The sequence below is a fragment of the Hydra vulgaris genome, chromosome 12 (assembly GCF_038396675.1).
Source record: "Hydra vulgaris chromosome 12, alternate assembly HydraT2T_AEP".
Taxonomy (NCBI): domain Eukaryota; kingdom Metazoa; phylum Cnidaria; class Hydrozoa; order Anthoathecata; family Hydridae; genus Hydra; species Hydra vulgaris.
Genome location: NC_088931.1, coordinates 44,245,001 through 44,260,933, shown reverse-complemented (window position 1 = coordinate 44,260,933; position 15,933 = coordinate 44,245,001). Strand labels below are relative to the sequence as shown.

The 15,933-nt window shown below is 26.4% G+C and overlaps 1 protein-coding gene across 2 annotated transcripts in view; it reads right to left on the bottom strand.

Annotated features, from left to right (window-relative positions):
- LOC101239838 (proteasome adapter and scaffold protein ECM29) overlaps positions 1-15,933 on the bottom strand; it is a 197,031-nt gene that overhangs the window by 67,247 nt on the left and 113,851 nt on the right. For both annotated transcript variants that reach the window (XR_010642456.1, XM_065813388.1), the window contains exons 29-31: positions 6,902-7,019; positions 5,446-5,534; positions 3,889-3,970 (exon numbers count right to left, since the gene is read on the bottom strand). Coding sequence is in view for 1 of the 2 variants with exons in the window: in XM_065813388.1 (XP_065669460.1) it covers positions 3,889-3,970; positions 5,446-5,534; positions 6,902-7,019 (289 nt within the window). In the remaining variant the exon portion in view is untranslated. The remainder of the gene's footprint in view (positions 1-3,888; positions 3,971-5,445; positions 5,535-6,901; positions 7,020-15,933) is intronic.

The following is a 15,933-nucleotide window of genomic DNA, read 5'->3' as shown; positions in this document are numbered from 1 at the left end:
ATTCATAATGTTACAGGTTTATGTGGTAATGGTGTAGTGGTAGAGTGCTTGCTTCATAAGCGAGATGTTTCAAGTTCAATTCCCACCACGCCCCTGGTAGTACCGTTTGTTGCTCAACTTGTTTCTCTGCGCAGCAGCCTTGTTTGCCAAGGTTCGAGTTTCGGAGTTATAGAGTTAAGAGAGGGTTATAACCACAAATAGCTTTCTCATCTGTAGTGACCTTCTCGGCTTTGGGGAGGTTATTGAAACATAGCTGTTTGAAACTGTAACATAGTTACAGTTTCAAACAGCAATAAACTGATAAAACGTAACAACTAACAATGACATAAAAATAACTATTGTTAAAAAATTTAGACTTAAGTAAATATAAGAATCATAATTGTTGTAATATAATAACCAAAGTACATTGCAAAAATAATAAACAAATAAATAAAATATAAATTGAAACAAAAAAAAAGGTTCTATTATTGAAAAAAAAAAAAAAGTTTGTTTATTGCTCTCGATGATGTTTTCAAGAATTTTCAATAATTTCTTTCTTGTTTGACATTTTGTTAATAATGAAGATTTTGTAACTTTTATATTATTTTCCAAATGGTAAGATTATTATTGTTAGCATATTAAAAGAAAAAAATTATGTTCCTATAAAAAAAAAAATTTAAAGAAAGTAAACATAGATTATCATTTTATTATTGCCCAAAGCGATTGTAAGTAAACACATAGATAATTGATTACTATTTTATTATTAACCCATTTAAGCAGAATATTACTTTTTTTTTTTAATTTGCAAAATAACTTCCTTATTTTACAACATAAAATAAAAAATTACTATCAGATTCAGAATAAAAAACTTTATCAAACATTATTTTTAAAACATTTAAAACTAATTTATTATTTAAAACTTGTAAAGTTTTAAATTAGTAAATAAGGATTATTACCAAGTGATACAATTCAAATAATACTCGAAAAAATTTTATATTCATATACAATACATATTCTAATAGAGAAAGTCTTCTCGATAAGCGACCAACATAACACCATAATATTAGAGATAGTCTTCTGGATAAAGATAAGCGACCAACATAAAATTAAATTTTGCTAAAATATTATTTAATGAATTTGAAACAATATTGTCTATTACTTTGAATCGTGATTTCAACCATTAGACTATTACCTTTTATTGACCTAAGATTAAAATAGCATAGAGACACAGAACGAAGAATAAAGGAATATGCACATATTATTAAGTACAACAAACTTCAACAAAAAATATTGTTTAGTTGCTTTTGAGTGTTCAAAAGACCTAAGAGATAAGCAAACATAAACAACTTTTGTGTTAGAAATTTGTTGAGCATATCAACTTGATACATAAACAACTTTTGTGTTAGCAAGAAATTTGTTGAGCATATCAACTTGATACATAAACAACTTTTGTGTTAGCAAGAAATTTGTTGAGCATATCAACTTGATACATAAACAACTTTTGTGTTAGCAAGAAATTTGTTGAGCATATCAACTTGATACATAAACAACTTTTGTGTTAGCAAGAAATTTATTGAGCATATCAACTTGATACATAAACAACTTTTGTGTTAGCAAGAAATTTGTTGAGCATATCAACTTGATACATAAACAACTTTTGTGTTAGCAAGAAATTTGTTGAGCATATCAACTTGATACATAAACAACTTTTGTGTTAGCAAGAAATTTGTTGAGCATATCAACTTGATACATAAACAACTTTTGTGTTAGCAAGAAATTTGTTGAGCATATCAACTTGATACAGAGTAAACTCAAATAAGTAATTAGAATCACTCAAAATTCTCAATTGAAATTAAAATCTCAACTTAAATTTAAATCCTTAATAAAATTTAAATTAGCAATCAGCATCATTAATGCAACATTATATAACAATAAAAATAAATATTTTGAAATAAAATTTTACATTTTATGGTTGTTTACTAATAGTACCAGTACTAATCTAAGGTAAACACCAATTAAATAATAATAGCAACCATATAATAATAATAAAGTAAAGTAAACGAAGAGGATTATAATAATATCAATAATACTATCAAATATAATAATGACAATAATGATGATTATACTAGTAATTATAATAACAACAAAAATAATATAATAATAACAATAATAACAACAATTATAATATTACCAATATTATAATAACAACAATAAACAACAATAATAAAATTAACAATAATAATAACAATAATAATAATATTAACAAATATCACATATAAATATCAAACAATTTTAAAAAGTAATAATGACAGTAATAAAAATGTAAATAAAATGTAAGTAATATTGATATCACATATAATAATAAAACTAATAACACTAGTAATAATAAGCCTAACATTTTAATTAGAGTATTTTTCTATCAAATAGTCCAAAAGACAGCTTTTAAATTGAGAAATAGAGTTAAGTAATTGAAAATGAAAGGGTAAATTATTCCACAATTTTACACATTGGTTTGTAATAGAATTATCACCGTATTTTATCGAACAGCAATTTGGGATAGATAACTTAAAGTTACTAATAGAATGTTTAGATGAAGGTACAATTCAGAATTTGATTTTAAAGTTTCATTAAGATCAAGAATATTGTAGTATTTGCAGTTAGAATAAGTGTTAGAGATTTTATTTATATTCTCAAACAAGTTTTTAAATTATATTGGACTTTCTAAAGAATTTAAATTATTAGTTGGTAGAGTCTGACATGATATAGTTAAAGAAAAGTCTGAAAGTGTGCAAAATGGCATATTCTTAATTATGCAGTCACTACAGTACCATTCAGAAGAGTCTTTGAGAAGAAGGTTATACAAAAATTTGTTGATTAAATTGAATTTAGCATGAACCCAAAAAGAACAACAATAACATAAAATGCCTTTTTGGTGATTTTCCACTGCTTTATTGCAGAACTTACAATGGTACTTAATTGCCATGTAAAAATACAAGTTAAAAACAAAGCAATAATATATAAAGTATGGTATAAATCAATAATAAATAAATATAGAATATTATAAAAATAAAGGGTATAATAATTAACTAGTAATCAAAAAAAATATATAATATTAAGAATTTTAAATAGTTAATTTTATTAATAAATATTATAAGAGCAGATAATATATGTATAATAAATAAATAACATTAAAAGATACAACTAAAAATAAAACATTGAACAAAAAATTATTAACGAAAAACAATAATATAATAAAATAAAATTAATTAAAAAAAAAAAAAAAATTCAAAAAAATTAATAAAAATAAAATTAGAAAGACAAAAAATTATAATATATTATTAAAAATTAAATTGTTAAAAAATAAGTATAAAACAACCAATCTACTTATTTTCGTTTGTAATTTTCTTTATTTTTCCTTCTTCTTCTTTTCTTCTTTTTTTTTGATTATGATTTATTGGTGATTATGATTTATTGTTGACTTTTTAAAAAACAATACTTATCTTTTTAATTTGAGTTTATTTTTGATCTTTACTTTAGCCTTTTTAACGGTTAAAAAAATGCGACCGCCATTTTTCCATTTGTAATAAAATCAAATTAATGTATCGACAATAAATATGTATAAACAACATCATTAAAGCAGCATTATATAAACAATATCATTAATGCAGTATTATATAAACAACATCATTTGGCAGCATTATATAAACAATATCATTAATGCAGCATTATATAAACAAAATCATTAGGCAGTATCATATAAACAACATTGTTAATGCAGAATTACATAAACAATATGAATACAGCAGAATTATAAAGAAAACTTTTGAAAATTAAATAGTGAATAAACAATATTGTGAATTGTATTCATACTAAATTTGTACTTTGTTTAAATAATACTTTGTAACATACGGTTTTTTTATGGTCTGGAACTAAAGCTAACCAAATATTAGACATGGCTTTTTGAACAGAGGGATTTGGGTCATATTGATACCTAAAGAAAGAATTACCTAATAAGAAATACCTAAATTCTAAATTTTTATACTTACATCATACATATAATAGATAATTTCATATCACATATGAAACCTTAAAATAAAACCTAAAATTTGCATATCTTGTACCATATTTACTTTATATCTTGTATTGCATACTAATTTGGTTTAATACTAAAATAGGAATTGCCAAAAGTACATACATTGATTGAAGGAAAGGGTTTGAGATAACTCAGATATAAAACATTTCATCCACTTCTTTTGATATTAACAACAATAAAATAATAAAATTTCCCTGAAATAATCATTTTAATAAATAAAAAAGTAAAAATATAAGTTTAATAAACATTATAATATTAAAATTACTATATATATATATATATATATATATATATATATATATATATATATATATATATATATATATATATATATATATATATATATATATATACACATACATATAGGTTTGAATTGAGGCAGCAATAAGTTTTTTTCATGATTTTTCTTCTTTTTCTGAAAAAACCTTATTAAAACAAGTCAAGGTATCTTTATATCTGCTATTGGAGTTTTTGGGCATTAACAAAAAATTTAAATGATCAAGTTTAGAATGGATTTTAAGGATCACAACACTAAATTTGAAAAGATTAATCACAGCACCAATTTTGTTAAGGTTAATCACAATTCTCAAAACAACCCTGAGTTAAGACTGTGGAGCAATTCTGGGCTAAAATTAGGCATAACTTTTTAAAAAACTGCAAACCAGCAGAAGACACTAATTTTAAATTTTAAATTAATTTTTTTATAATTAAATAAAAAAAAAAGAAAGAAAAAGCTGTTGGAGAATTTAGACCGAAGCCAAAACGCTGAGGGCTCATGTCAAGACAAAAATTAGAAATTTGGCAAAGTGTAAAAAAGAAAATATTTAAATAATTAACTGTAAATTTTTAAACTAAATAAAAACAAAAAGCATTCTTAGTTATTTTTTTATTCTATATTATAAATAATGTTGCTTCATTCATTTCAAAGTTTGCAAAAAATCAGACTACTACATTGGTGAAAAATTAAATTTAAAGTTTTCTGCATTTGTACATATATATAATAATAAAATTTGCACAAACTATTTGAAAATTTTAAAAAAAAATCACATTTAAATTCTTGTATGTAAAGATGAGTTCATCTCATTACCTACTTAACTAACAGTTAACTTGCATACCAGTTAACAGTTTTTACAAAATTAAGGCATTCATCATTTTTATAAAGTGTTTTTGTTAATTGTTATTGAACTTTTATTGTAAAGTATTTTTGTAAGATGATATTTGCAGTTGCTGAAAAAACATTTTTGCATAATGATTGTTGTTGCTTTTTTAAGATGTCATATAATGTTTTGGGTTGCTTTATAACGCTGATTTAGAATCAAAACCCTTATTACCTATACAACTTTGGAATTATTTAGAATCAAAAACCTTATTACCTATACAACTTTGGAATTATTTCAGGAAGATAAACTTTTAACTCCTCTCCAGCGATTGAAGCAATGCTAAGAAAACCAAATGCTGCACCCTACATAAAACACAAAAGAAAGTAAAATGCTGCACCCTACATAAAACACAAAAGAAAGTAAAATGCTGCATCCTACATAAAACATGAAAGAAAGTAAAATGATGCACTCTACATAAAACACAAAAGAAAGTAAAATGCTGCACCCTACATAAAACATGAAAGAAAGTAAAATGATGCACTCTACATAAAACACAAAAGAAAGTAAAATGCTGCACCCTACATAAAACATGAAAGAAGGTAAAATGATGCACTCTACATAAAACTCAAAATAAAATAAAATGCTGCATCCTACATAAAACATGAAAGAAAGTAAAATGATGCACTCTACATAAAACATAAAAGAAAGTAAAATGCTGCATCCTACATAAAACATGAAAGAAAGTAAAATGATGCACTCTACATAAAACACAAAAGAAAGTAAAATGCTGCATCCTACATAAAACATGAAAGAAAGTAAAATGATGCACTCTACATAAAACACGAAAGAAAGTAAAATGCTGCAACCTACATAAAACATGAACGAAAGTAAAATGATGCACTCTACATAAAACACGAAAGAAAGTAAAATGCTGCACCCTACATAAAACATGAAAGAAAGTAAAATGATGCACTCTACATAAAACACAAAAGAAAGTAAAATGCTGCACCCTACATAAAACATGAAAGAAAGTAAAATGATGCACTCTACATAAACACGAAAGAAAGTAAAATGATGCACTCTACATAAAACACGAAAGAAAGTAAAATGCTGCATCCTACATAAAACATGAAAAAAAGTAAAATGATGCACTCTACATAAAACACAAAATAAAGTAAAATGCTGCACCCTACATAAAACATGAAAGAAAGTAAAATGATGCACTCTACATAAAACACAAAAGAAAGTAAAATGCTGCACCCTACATAAAACATGAAAGAAAGTAAAATGATGCACTCTACATAAAACACGAAAGAAAGTAAAATGCTGCAACCTACATAAAACATGAAAGAAAGTAAAATGATGCACTCTACATAAAACACGAAAGAAAGTAAAATGATGCACTCTACATAAAACACAAAAGAAAGTAAAATGCTGTACCCTACATAAAACATGCAAGAAAGTAAAATGCTGCACTCTACATAAAACACAAAAGAAAGTAAAATGCTGCATTTTACATAAAACATGAAAAAAAGTAAAATGCTGCACTCTACATAAAACATGAAGCAAATTAGTATGCTTTTTATTTATAAATTTCAACAAAGTAAGGACATTACAGAGTAGGCTACTCAATTTTGTTCTATTTCTTTTTTTTTTAATATGTATCTAAAATTAAAATTTCAACACAAATTGGTTCAAAACATTTTTGTACAAAAGATATAACAAATACCTTTTTAGAGTTCCACATTGCATTATGAGTTGCTAAACTCATAAACTTATAAATTAAATCAGGTTTGTTCATTGAAGTTGCAAGTGAGCATAACTCTTTATATGTTGATAAATTTGAACTAGAAATAAATTAATTTGATAAATATTTTTTATATATTAAAGTTAAGCTTTTCAAAATTTATTTTATAAGAATATCAATACGCCAACTAATAAATAATTAATAGTAAACAATTGCAGATAGATTTTGAAACTCTAAATAAGTTTATTCAAAAGTAAATAAAAAGTTATCAACACAACAAATTATAAATTTTTTATTATGAACCTTTACAAGTTAAACACAAAACATTTTGAAAACCATTTGCAACTGGGGATTATAACTATGACGCATTTGTATGAATTTTGTTATATGGTGAACAGAAGTGGAGGAAATGAACAAATAAGTTAAAATTAAAGCAAATTAATCATATTCAGTTATTTTTAACACAATTTTTCTATAACAATTTAAAACATATTTACTGTATTTACTAGTTAACTTTAAATACTAAAATAACATCAAAAATGTTATAGCTGGAATAATATAAAAGATTCCACTATTAATTTTGCAAAATATTTAAAATAATAGATGATACAAAAAGAATTATCCAAAATAAACTTTAGGTTGTTAATGCTGACTGTAGATAAAATATTATTTATTAAAAAAACAGCAGATTTGTTGTTTTTCAGTCTTATAAAAAAATAAAAATTTTAAATTTAGAACAAATCATTAAGTCATTTTAATTAAATTAGAACACTTTATTTTTAACATAATGAACTTAACAAACTTTTGTAAAAAACTATGTTTCTATTAATCATGATTTGTTGTATTTTTACATGTAGTTTATTTGTTGTATTTTTACATGTAGTTTATTTGTTGTATTTTTACATGGAGTTTCTTTGTTGAATTTTTAAATGAGTTTCTTTGTTGTATTTTTACATGTAGTTTCTTTGATGTATTTTTACATGCAGTTTCTTTGTTGTATTTTTACATGTTTTTACAAAGATTTTTTCATCCTCTAACTACAGCTTTAGTTATACAATTCAAAATGCAAATTTGGAATTTTCTCAACATGTAAAGCAATACTTCATCAGCATGTTTGTTCTTATACTGTCCCACTAACTAGATCCTTCAAATTTCTCAAATTGCTTTAACAGGCTTTGTCTTAGAGGCTGTGACGAAGAAAAAATGTTTTGCTTATGCATAATATTTAGTTGCTAAGAGATAAAGAGCCAACACCAAACCAAATTTAAGGTAACCAGGGTAAGTTTATATTTTTTCTAATTAAAGATAAATAGATTTTATTATAAAATTATTCATAAATTTAGCTTAAAACTACCAGCATCTAAAAAATTTGCTTTGAAGATTTGCATTTCTTTTGCAGAAATTTCATGTTTAAGAAGAAACAAATATATGGCATAGACACAAAATAAAGATGAAACTTGGTAAAAAACTTGCAGCAAATGAAATTCAAGAAAAATTTACCTTACAAAATAAGGTCACTTTAGCAACTTGTAGAGCATTTTTAAAAGCTTGTGCAACTATTTCTAAAATCCTTAAAATTTAAAATAAAGACAACTTGAAGCTCTTGATATTAAAAGCTTGTATATATATCTAAACTTAAATGAACAATAAAAAATATAGGATGTAGGTAGTATCAATCATGAATTCCTGTGTGGACGCATAACAATTTGACAAGTCTAAAAGTTAACGAACTGTTTACAAGATAAGATATTAGCAACAAAGCTAAGTGCATATGGGTACTTGATTATTTGAGTCAAGCCCTATCAAACATTTACAATAGCCAAATAAATGTATAGAAAAATTCTTAACAGCTATACATCTTGAAGTTTTTTAATTCCAAAGAAAATCTTTTAGATAATATCTTCCTTTTACTAGTCTCAATTATAAGTTTTATATTATTTTGTTTAATTCTTTTTTTTTTTTTCTTTCTTTAATTCTTAAAACTTTTATTATACATAAAATTTATGCTTTAGTGTTAAACCTAAAACTTGATAAAATGAACAAGGTCTTTGCCAAGTCAGGTTATCCTGCTACTGGTAACATATAACCCATTAAAACCTGCTTCATGTCCTGCTGCCTTGTAAGATACACAATATTAGGCAAAGGCTAGGAGAAGCCAAATGCTATAAAAATACCAAATGCTACTTAAAAGCCCCCTACCTTGGGGGCTCAGTAAAGGTTAGAGATGGTGTCTCAATAAAAATACTCATCTTAGGTAGACGTTAAATGCATCAGACTACTGTCTTGTAGCAGGCCTCTTAGGCAAAGATTTAAAAAGTGTGTGTGAGACTTGAAGATTTAAAAAGGGGTGTGAGACTGGTTAACAGATTCTATCTGTTAACCAGCCTCACACCCCTTCTTCATCTATTAGGCTGGCTTAGATGTATTTATAATACACTGTTTTCAGTTTAGGATATTAAATGCTGGACCTTCTTTACTCAATGCATGGGTTTTGCTTGTGTCTCTGTTTTTATGATGAGGCAACTCATTCTATTATCTCCTAATGAGAATAAAGCTCTAAAACTCAGTTTTATGGTTCTGAGGCCTACTGGTAGTCAGATTTCTTGAACTCTGTGGTAGCTCTCAGAGAGGCTGTCCATCAATAGCTGTAAAATATCAGAGTACTAACAGTACCATGTTGCGCATGGATGGTGCTCTGTTTGTACTTTTGGTGATCATTGTTGAGGCCACATTTGGAGCCCTTTGTTACGGCTTAGGGTTTATTAATAGTAATGAGGCAATTGCTTGGACTATTAAATAGTGTACTGAGTACTATCAGTGACTTGAGTCAAGTTCTTTAACAAACATAAAAATGACTAAAGTACCAAAAACTATAAAACAAAAAAACCATCGTCATCACCAAGTTCTCTAAATTTATCATTCTCTAAACTTATCATTCACTAATATTCGTGGTCTTCGAAATAACTTTTCTTCTGTTGAACCTTATATTTTTCAAATTTCAGACCTACTTGCTTTTTGTGAGACTAATTTGAGTTCAGCTGTCTCATCTTGTGATCTTAGTGTTAACGGTTACCTTCCTTTAATTCGTAAAGACTCCAATAGTCACATGCTTGGCATGGGTATTTACATTTGGAAGGATTCACCCATTTGTCGGGAAAATAGGTTTGAATCCACAGACTATTCTTTTATGTGCTTTTGTTAAACACCACTTTATTCTATTGCCTTTCACTTTGTTCTATATCGCTCTCCTTCATCTAAAAACTGCACTCTTTTTGATGTTATTTCTGATCAAATGAGTCCTTTCTCTTCATCCTTCAGCCAATATTGTTGTTGTTGGTAACTTTAATGTTTATCACATTGAATAGCTTGGCTCTAGTGTGTCTAAGTACCATAGTCCATAATTATACCAGACTCTCTTCAATTCTCTTTAAACTGTTTAATAAGTGCTTGGCTGAGTCTTGATTTCCTGCCTGTTGGAAAATGACACCTGTGGTTCCAATTTTAAAAAACTTCGAAGAACATAAATATAACATATGGATAATATTTTTGGTAACCTGAGTGAATTTATACTTAATAAAAATATACTTTTTAAACTAGTTTTGTTTTATTCTTTTAAAAGTTTAATATTTTAGATCACAATAAATTTTAACTCTCATATGTCAATCCTTATATTTACTAAATATGTATTCATCCTTATATTTACTTTGTTAAATATTGTTTGTTATCTTACGTTATTAGCACTGTTTTCTAAAATTGATGATCTTTTACATTCTACAATTTATTTTAATGTATTTAATAATAATTATATTTTTACACTATAGTTTTGTAAATAATTTCCTAATTAGCTTATTATGGATTTATTTTTTATAAATTTAAACACATTTTTTATTCATATATATATATATATATATATATATATATATATATATATATATATATATATATATATATATATATATATATATATATATATATATATGTGTGTATATATATATATGTGTATATATATATATATATATATATATATATATATATATATATATATATATATATATATATATATATATATATATATATATATATATATATATATATATTAATCCTGCTTTATTTTGTTTTATTAGTTTTATTGGTTTAAATTTAGTAAGCTTTCTTTATTTGAAACTTTATTAATCATTAGTCAACAGTTAGGAAAAAACTAGAATTCTAACCAATGGTGGGCGAATTGATGTAAAAATAATTATTTTTACTGGTAACATTACAAAACCAATTTCTAAGGTTAACTATTTTATTGTTTTTTTGTGCTAATATGTTGTTTTTGTCATTAAAAATATTAACTTTTGCTACGCTTATAATGTTCATAATAAACTATTTAACAAATCATAATAATTTGGTGTGTCTTTAGGAGGATTACATACACTGCTCATTATCAGTTTTACTTGCTGAGCGAGCAGCCCTTCTTAAAATTGTATTTATAATTAACTAGAGTGGCAAAACTTTAACTGGCTATAATCTATAATTTTATTGGTCATATCCTAATTTTAGAGATTAGAGTTTTTAAATTATGTCCCAAAATGATGAAATTGTTTAGGTGCAAATTGAGTCATTAAATGATAATCAATTCAAATAAGTTATTTTGCTGATTCTATTCTTGCTGCACTAGGTGAGCAATCTAATAATGGAAATAAACAGTCAAAATTTAAATTTTAAGTATGGTCCTATCACTAAAACTTTACATACAATTATTTATGTCTGAAACCTGTTGCTGACATTAGGATTACAACAGCTGCATAGACAGGTATTGTCCATCCAGCTGTTGCATGGACAACTTCTGTCATGGACAGAAACTCTTTTTTTTTAAATGTACAATTCATTAATTTATTTAAACTTCATGGGCCAATTTTGGAAAAAAAATAACGTGTTACTTTAAGTACAAAGCACAATGACCAATAAATGTCAAGGTCAAACTTTTGATGTTTATCTCAAAAACTTTTCAACTTAATGCTCGAGAACAAGAACAAGTTTAATGTTTTTTTAAAGCAGATGAAAGTATGTCATTTAACAAATATTATACAAACAATATTGTATTTACAAATGTACAAATTTATAAATAAGTATTCTTTACTATTAAACACTCATTTAATGAAAAAGTATCTAAAAATGGTCCAACAGTTGATCCAGCCAAAACATGGAAAATGTTTCCTTCAAACTTTTTAATAAATGATTGTTTGAGCTGAAACAAGATGTGGTTGAACTTAAATCTGAAATTAAAAGTCTTTGTTATGAAATTGCAAAGAAGGATAATATTATAAGCGAACTAAATGACAAAATTTCCAAACTTGAGGGTTTAACAGCAAAATGTACCACTCAGTCAACACAACCTTCATATTTGGATATTGCCTCATCGTTTGCCTAACCTGGCACCCCAAAATCTTGTAATTATAAAAGCAGTATCAGAAAACCCAGAAATTAGTAAAAATAAGACAAAAAAAGCTATATTTATTGGCATCTCATCAAGTAAAAGTAATCTAATTGAAAAAAAAAAAAAAGAAGAAGAAACTAAGACAGTTCAAGATATTTTGCATTCACTAAATCTCAATGCCAATGTCAAAATATTTAGTTTAAACCAAAAAATAAATGTAAAAACACAATCGCAACCGACAGTTATAGTTGAAATTAAAAGTAGCAATGCACGCAACCAAATAAGTGCAGCAGCCAAATACCTTTGTAAAGGTATATAAAAAACATCCATATTGATCAGAAAAAACCATAGCTAAACAAGCTGAGTTTGTTAAGTTATTCAAAGAAAGACAGGAGGCTAATGAAGATCTACACAAAAATGGTATTCTTGATCATTTCTTTAGATTTGTCATCTGCGATGACCGGATCTGCTACAATGATGTCTTCCAGACCTGCTTATTTAATGGGGAAAAATAAAACCCATTAATTAATACCAGCATCTGACGCTCGAAAACTTCAAAAAATGCAAAACTTTTAGCAAAATTTTTGTAGTAAACAATAAAAAGAAACCTTTTGAAAATCTTTTGATGTTATAGTAATTAATAATAACTTCTCAAATGTTATAATAATTAATAATAACTTCTCAAATGTTATAATAAATAATAATAACTTCTCAATTGTTATAATAAATAATAATAACTTCTCAAATGCTATGATAATTAATAATAACTTCTCAAATGTTATAATAATTAATAATAACTTCTCAAATCACTCTCTCAACCTTAAATGTCTTTATACAAATTCTTTAAACAAAGAAAAATTACTTGAACTATTTGGTATTGCTCTCTCCACATCTATAGACATTATATTTACTACTGAAACATGGTTTAATGAACTTTTGATATTTATTTTAAAAGTTATGATATTTTCAGTATCGACTGAAAATATAATTTTTGCTATTTATTCAAGAACTTGCCTAAACCTAATTGAATTAAATTTTTTTCAAATTCATTCTTGCTTTACTTTTAAACATTCTGAACAACTATGGCTTTCACTCCAAATCAATAGAAGTAACAAGTTGTTGATTGGTTCGTAATCAAATCAAAAAGTATACTCGTTCAGCAATTAAAATCTTTGAAGAAGATATAGCAAATTATAAATACAATCAAAAAAGGCTTTTTAACTATATTAAATCTAATAGTTCATCATCAAGCCCTATTAATGCAATGATCACTGAATCAGATATTAGCATAAAGAAAGTGTTTATCATTATCCAAACCATTATTACTTATATTTCAACATTCAATTGATCAATCTGAATTACCGTAATCTTGGTTAGAAGCCAATGTTACTCCATTATATAAGAAAGGATACAAAATGGATCCAGTAAATTATCGTTCAGTTTCCCTCACTTCTTTTACTTGTAAAAATCTTGAGAAAATAATTAGAGATAAAATCACAGAACATTTATCACATAAAAATCTTATACCTTCTTGTCATCACAGATTTTTTACAAATAAATCAAGTGTCACAAATCTTTTGGAAACTATGGATTTTATAAACTTTGCAAAATCAAATAAAAAATATTATATTCCTTGACTAAGCTAAAGCTTTCAATATGGTACCACATAAGCCTTTATTATTTAAACTTGAAAAATACAAAATTGTTGGTAAACTTTTGTCTTGGAAACTCTTTCCTTTCAAATTGTCAACGTGTTGTTTTAGGAGAAACGATAGCTGATTGGGTTCCTGTCACTAGCGGTGTTCCTCAGGGTTCTGTTTTGGGACCTACTTTGTTTATTATATACGTTAATGATCTGCCTGATAAGATAAATAACAATTGTAGAATGTATGCTAACGACACGAAGATACTTACCATAATTGAAAACAAAAAGACTGAACAACTGCAAAGTCATATCAATTGGATAACAGAATGGACAAAAATACGGGAAACACAATTCTACAAAAGCAAGTGTAAAATAATGCATATTCTAGGGAGTTCTAACTTACTAAAATTCGATTACTATATAAATGACCTGACACACACAAGAGAATTGAGCTTGAAGCAACATTAACTGAACAATATTTAGGTAAAGTATTTTCATCTTATCTTAAATTTTAAGGTCAATTCACAAAAAAATTCTCAAAGATACATTTATATCTAGATATGTTACTATATGGAGTAAGCTTTATAAAATTTATGTGCGCTCACATTTAGAGTATGCAGTGTCAACATGGTCCCTTTATTTAAAAAAAGATATTAAAATTTTCAAGAAAATTCAAAAACGTGCTTTAAAGATACCACAAAATCTTCACAACCTTAATTACTCTATTTGCTGTTCTTCCAATTAAGTGCTCATCACTAGAAAATAGATGCCAGCAGGGAGATTCAAAAATACAAACTAGTGAATTTTAAAAATAAAGATCTATCTCCAAATTGAAGTGCCTCATTACCTGCTCCTCTTCTTTCATCTATTTTATCAACTGCTTCTTTTCGCTCATCTTCAATTTGACTACAGAGCATACTTTGCAAAACTGATTCAGAGTGAGCATACCATACTGATTGTTTGAAAGTGGGTAAAACAATGTCAATTACCTCCTTAGTTTGATTTTTTAGTAATTGCATATGTTTAGGTAAGTTTATTGGTCCTTCCACCCAGCACAAATTTATTTTAATGCTAAACCAGTTCGGAATATAGAAACCTACTATGTACTCAATAACAATTTTCAACCTATTTAAAAGGTCACCTGTTAACCCATGTTTACATACCCAGATTCTGCAAAACCTTAAAGCAGTAGTTAGCCATCTACTATGACAAACAGGACCAATTTCTAGTAATGCAAGTCTATTAGGCAGAACTCCAGTTTTAGTAGATGTCACAATTTGGTACACATAGCTCTGATCAGTGCTTAGATCTTTGATAATGTCAGGACTAACGTAGATAAGTGGAGAGTTTTCACACACTTTTAAAAATTCTGGGTTAATTTCAAGGTTGGTAGCATCATTCAACATCTTACCCAGCGGTCCTGACCAATGATTGCTGGCTTTAGTTGGACCATCAAGAAACTTAATAAGACTTCTTAACCCTAGTTCCCCAGTGTGCAGATCACATACAATCCTTACAAGTTTTTTATTAAGTTTTTTTTCAACCCATTGTATTACTCCTCCTGCCCATCCAGTATTTAAATTAGTACTATCACAACATATGGCTTCTAATGTCAAATGTAAACATAAAAAAAAATACAACTAAAACCATTATTGTTAAGTTCATTTTGGAGTTTTAAGGTCAACTCTTTTCCAATTTTTCCATGAGCTCGCTTAACTTTGTTGTGGTCAAGTGTTTCCTTTAGTGGTAATTTTAGCATCAATAAGGGCAGCAGTTACTATTTCTGCAGTTTCTTATAAACCTGTATGATGCCTTAAGCTTGCTAATGATATATTTTTTATATTCATTGTGTTATATAATAGACTTTTTTCTTTTAGTTTTTTTCATTTTTGAAATATTAATTTTTATTTTATCATTTGTATCTTCACAGACTTCACCTGAGTCACT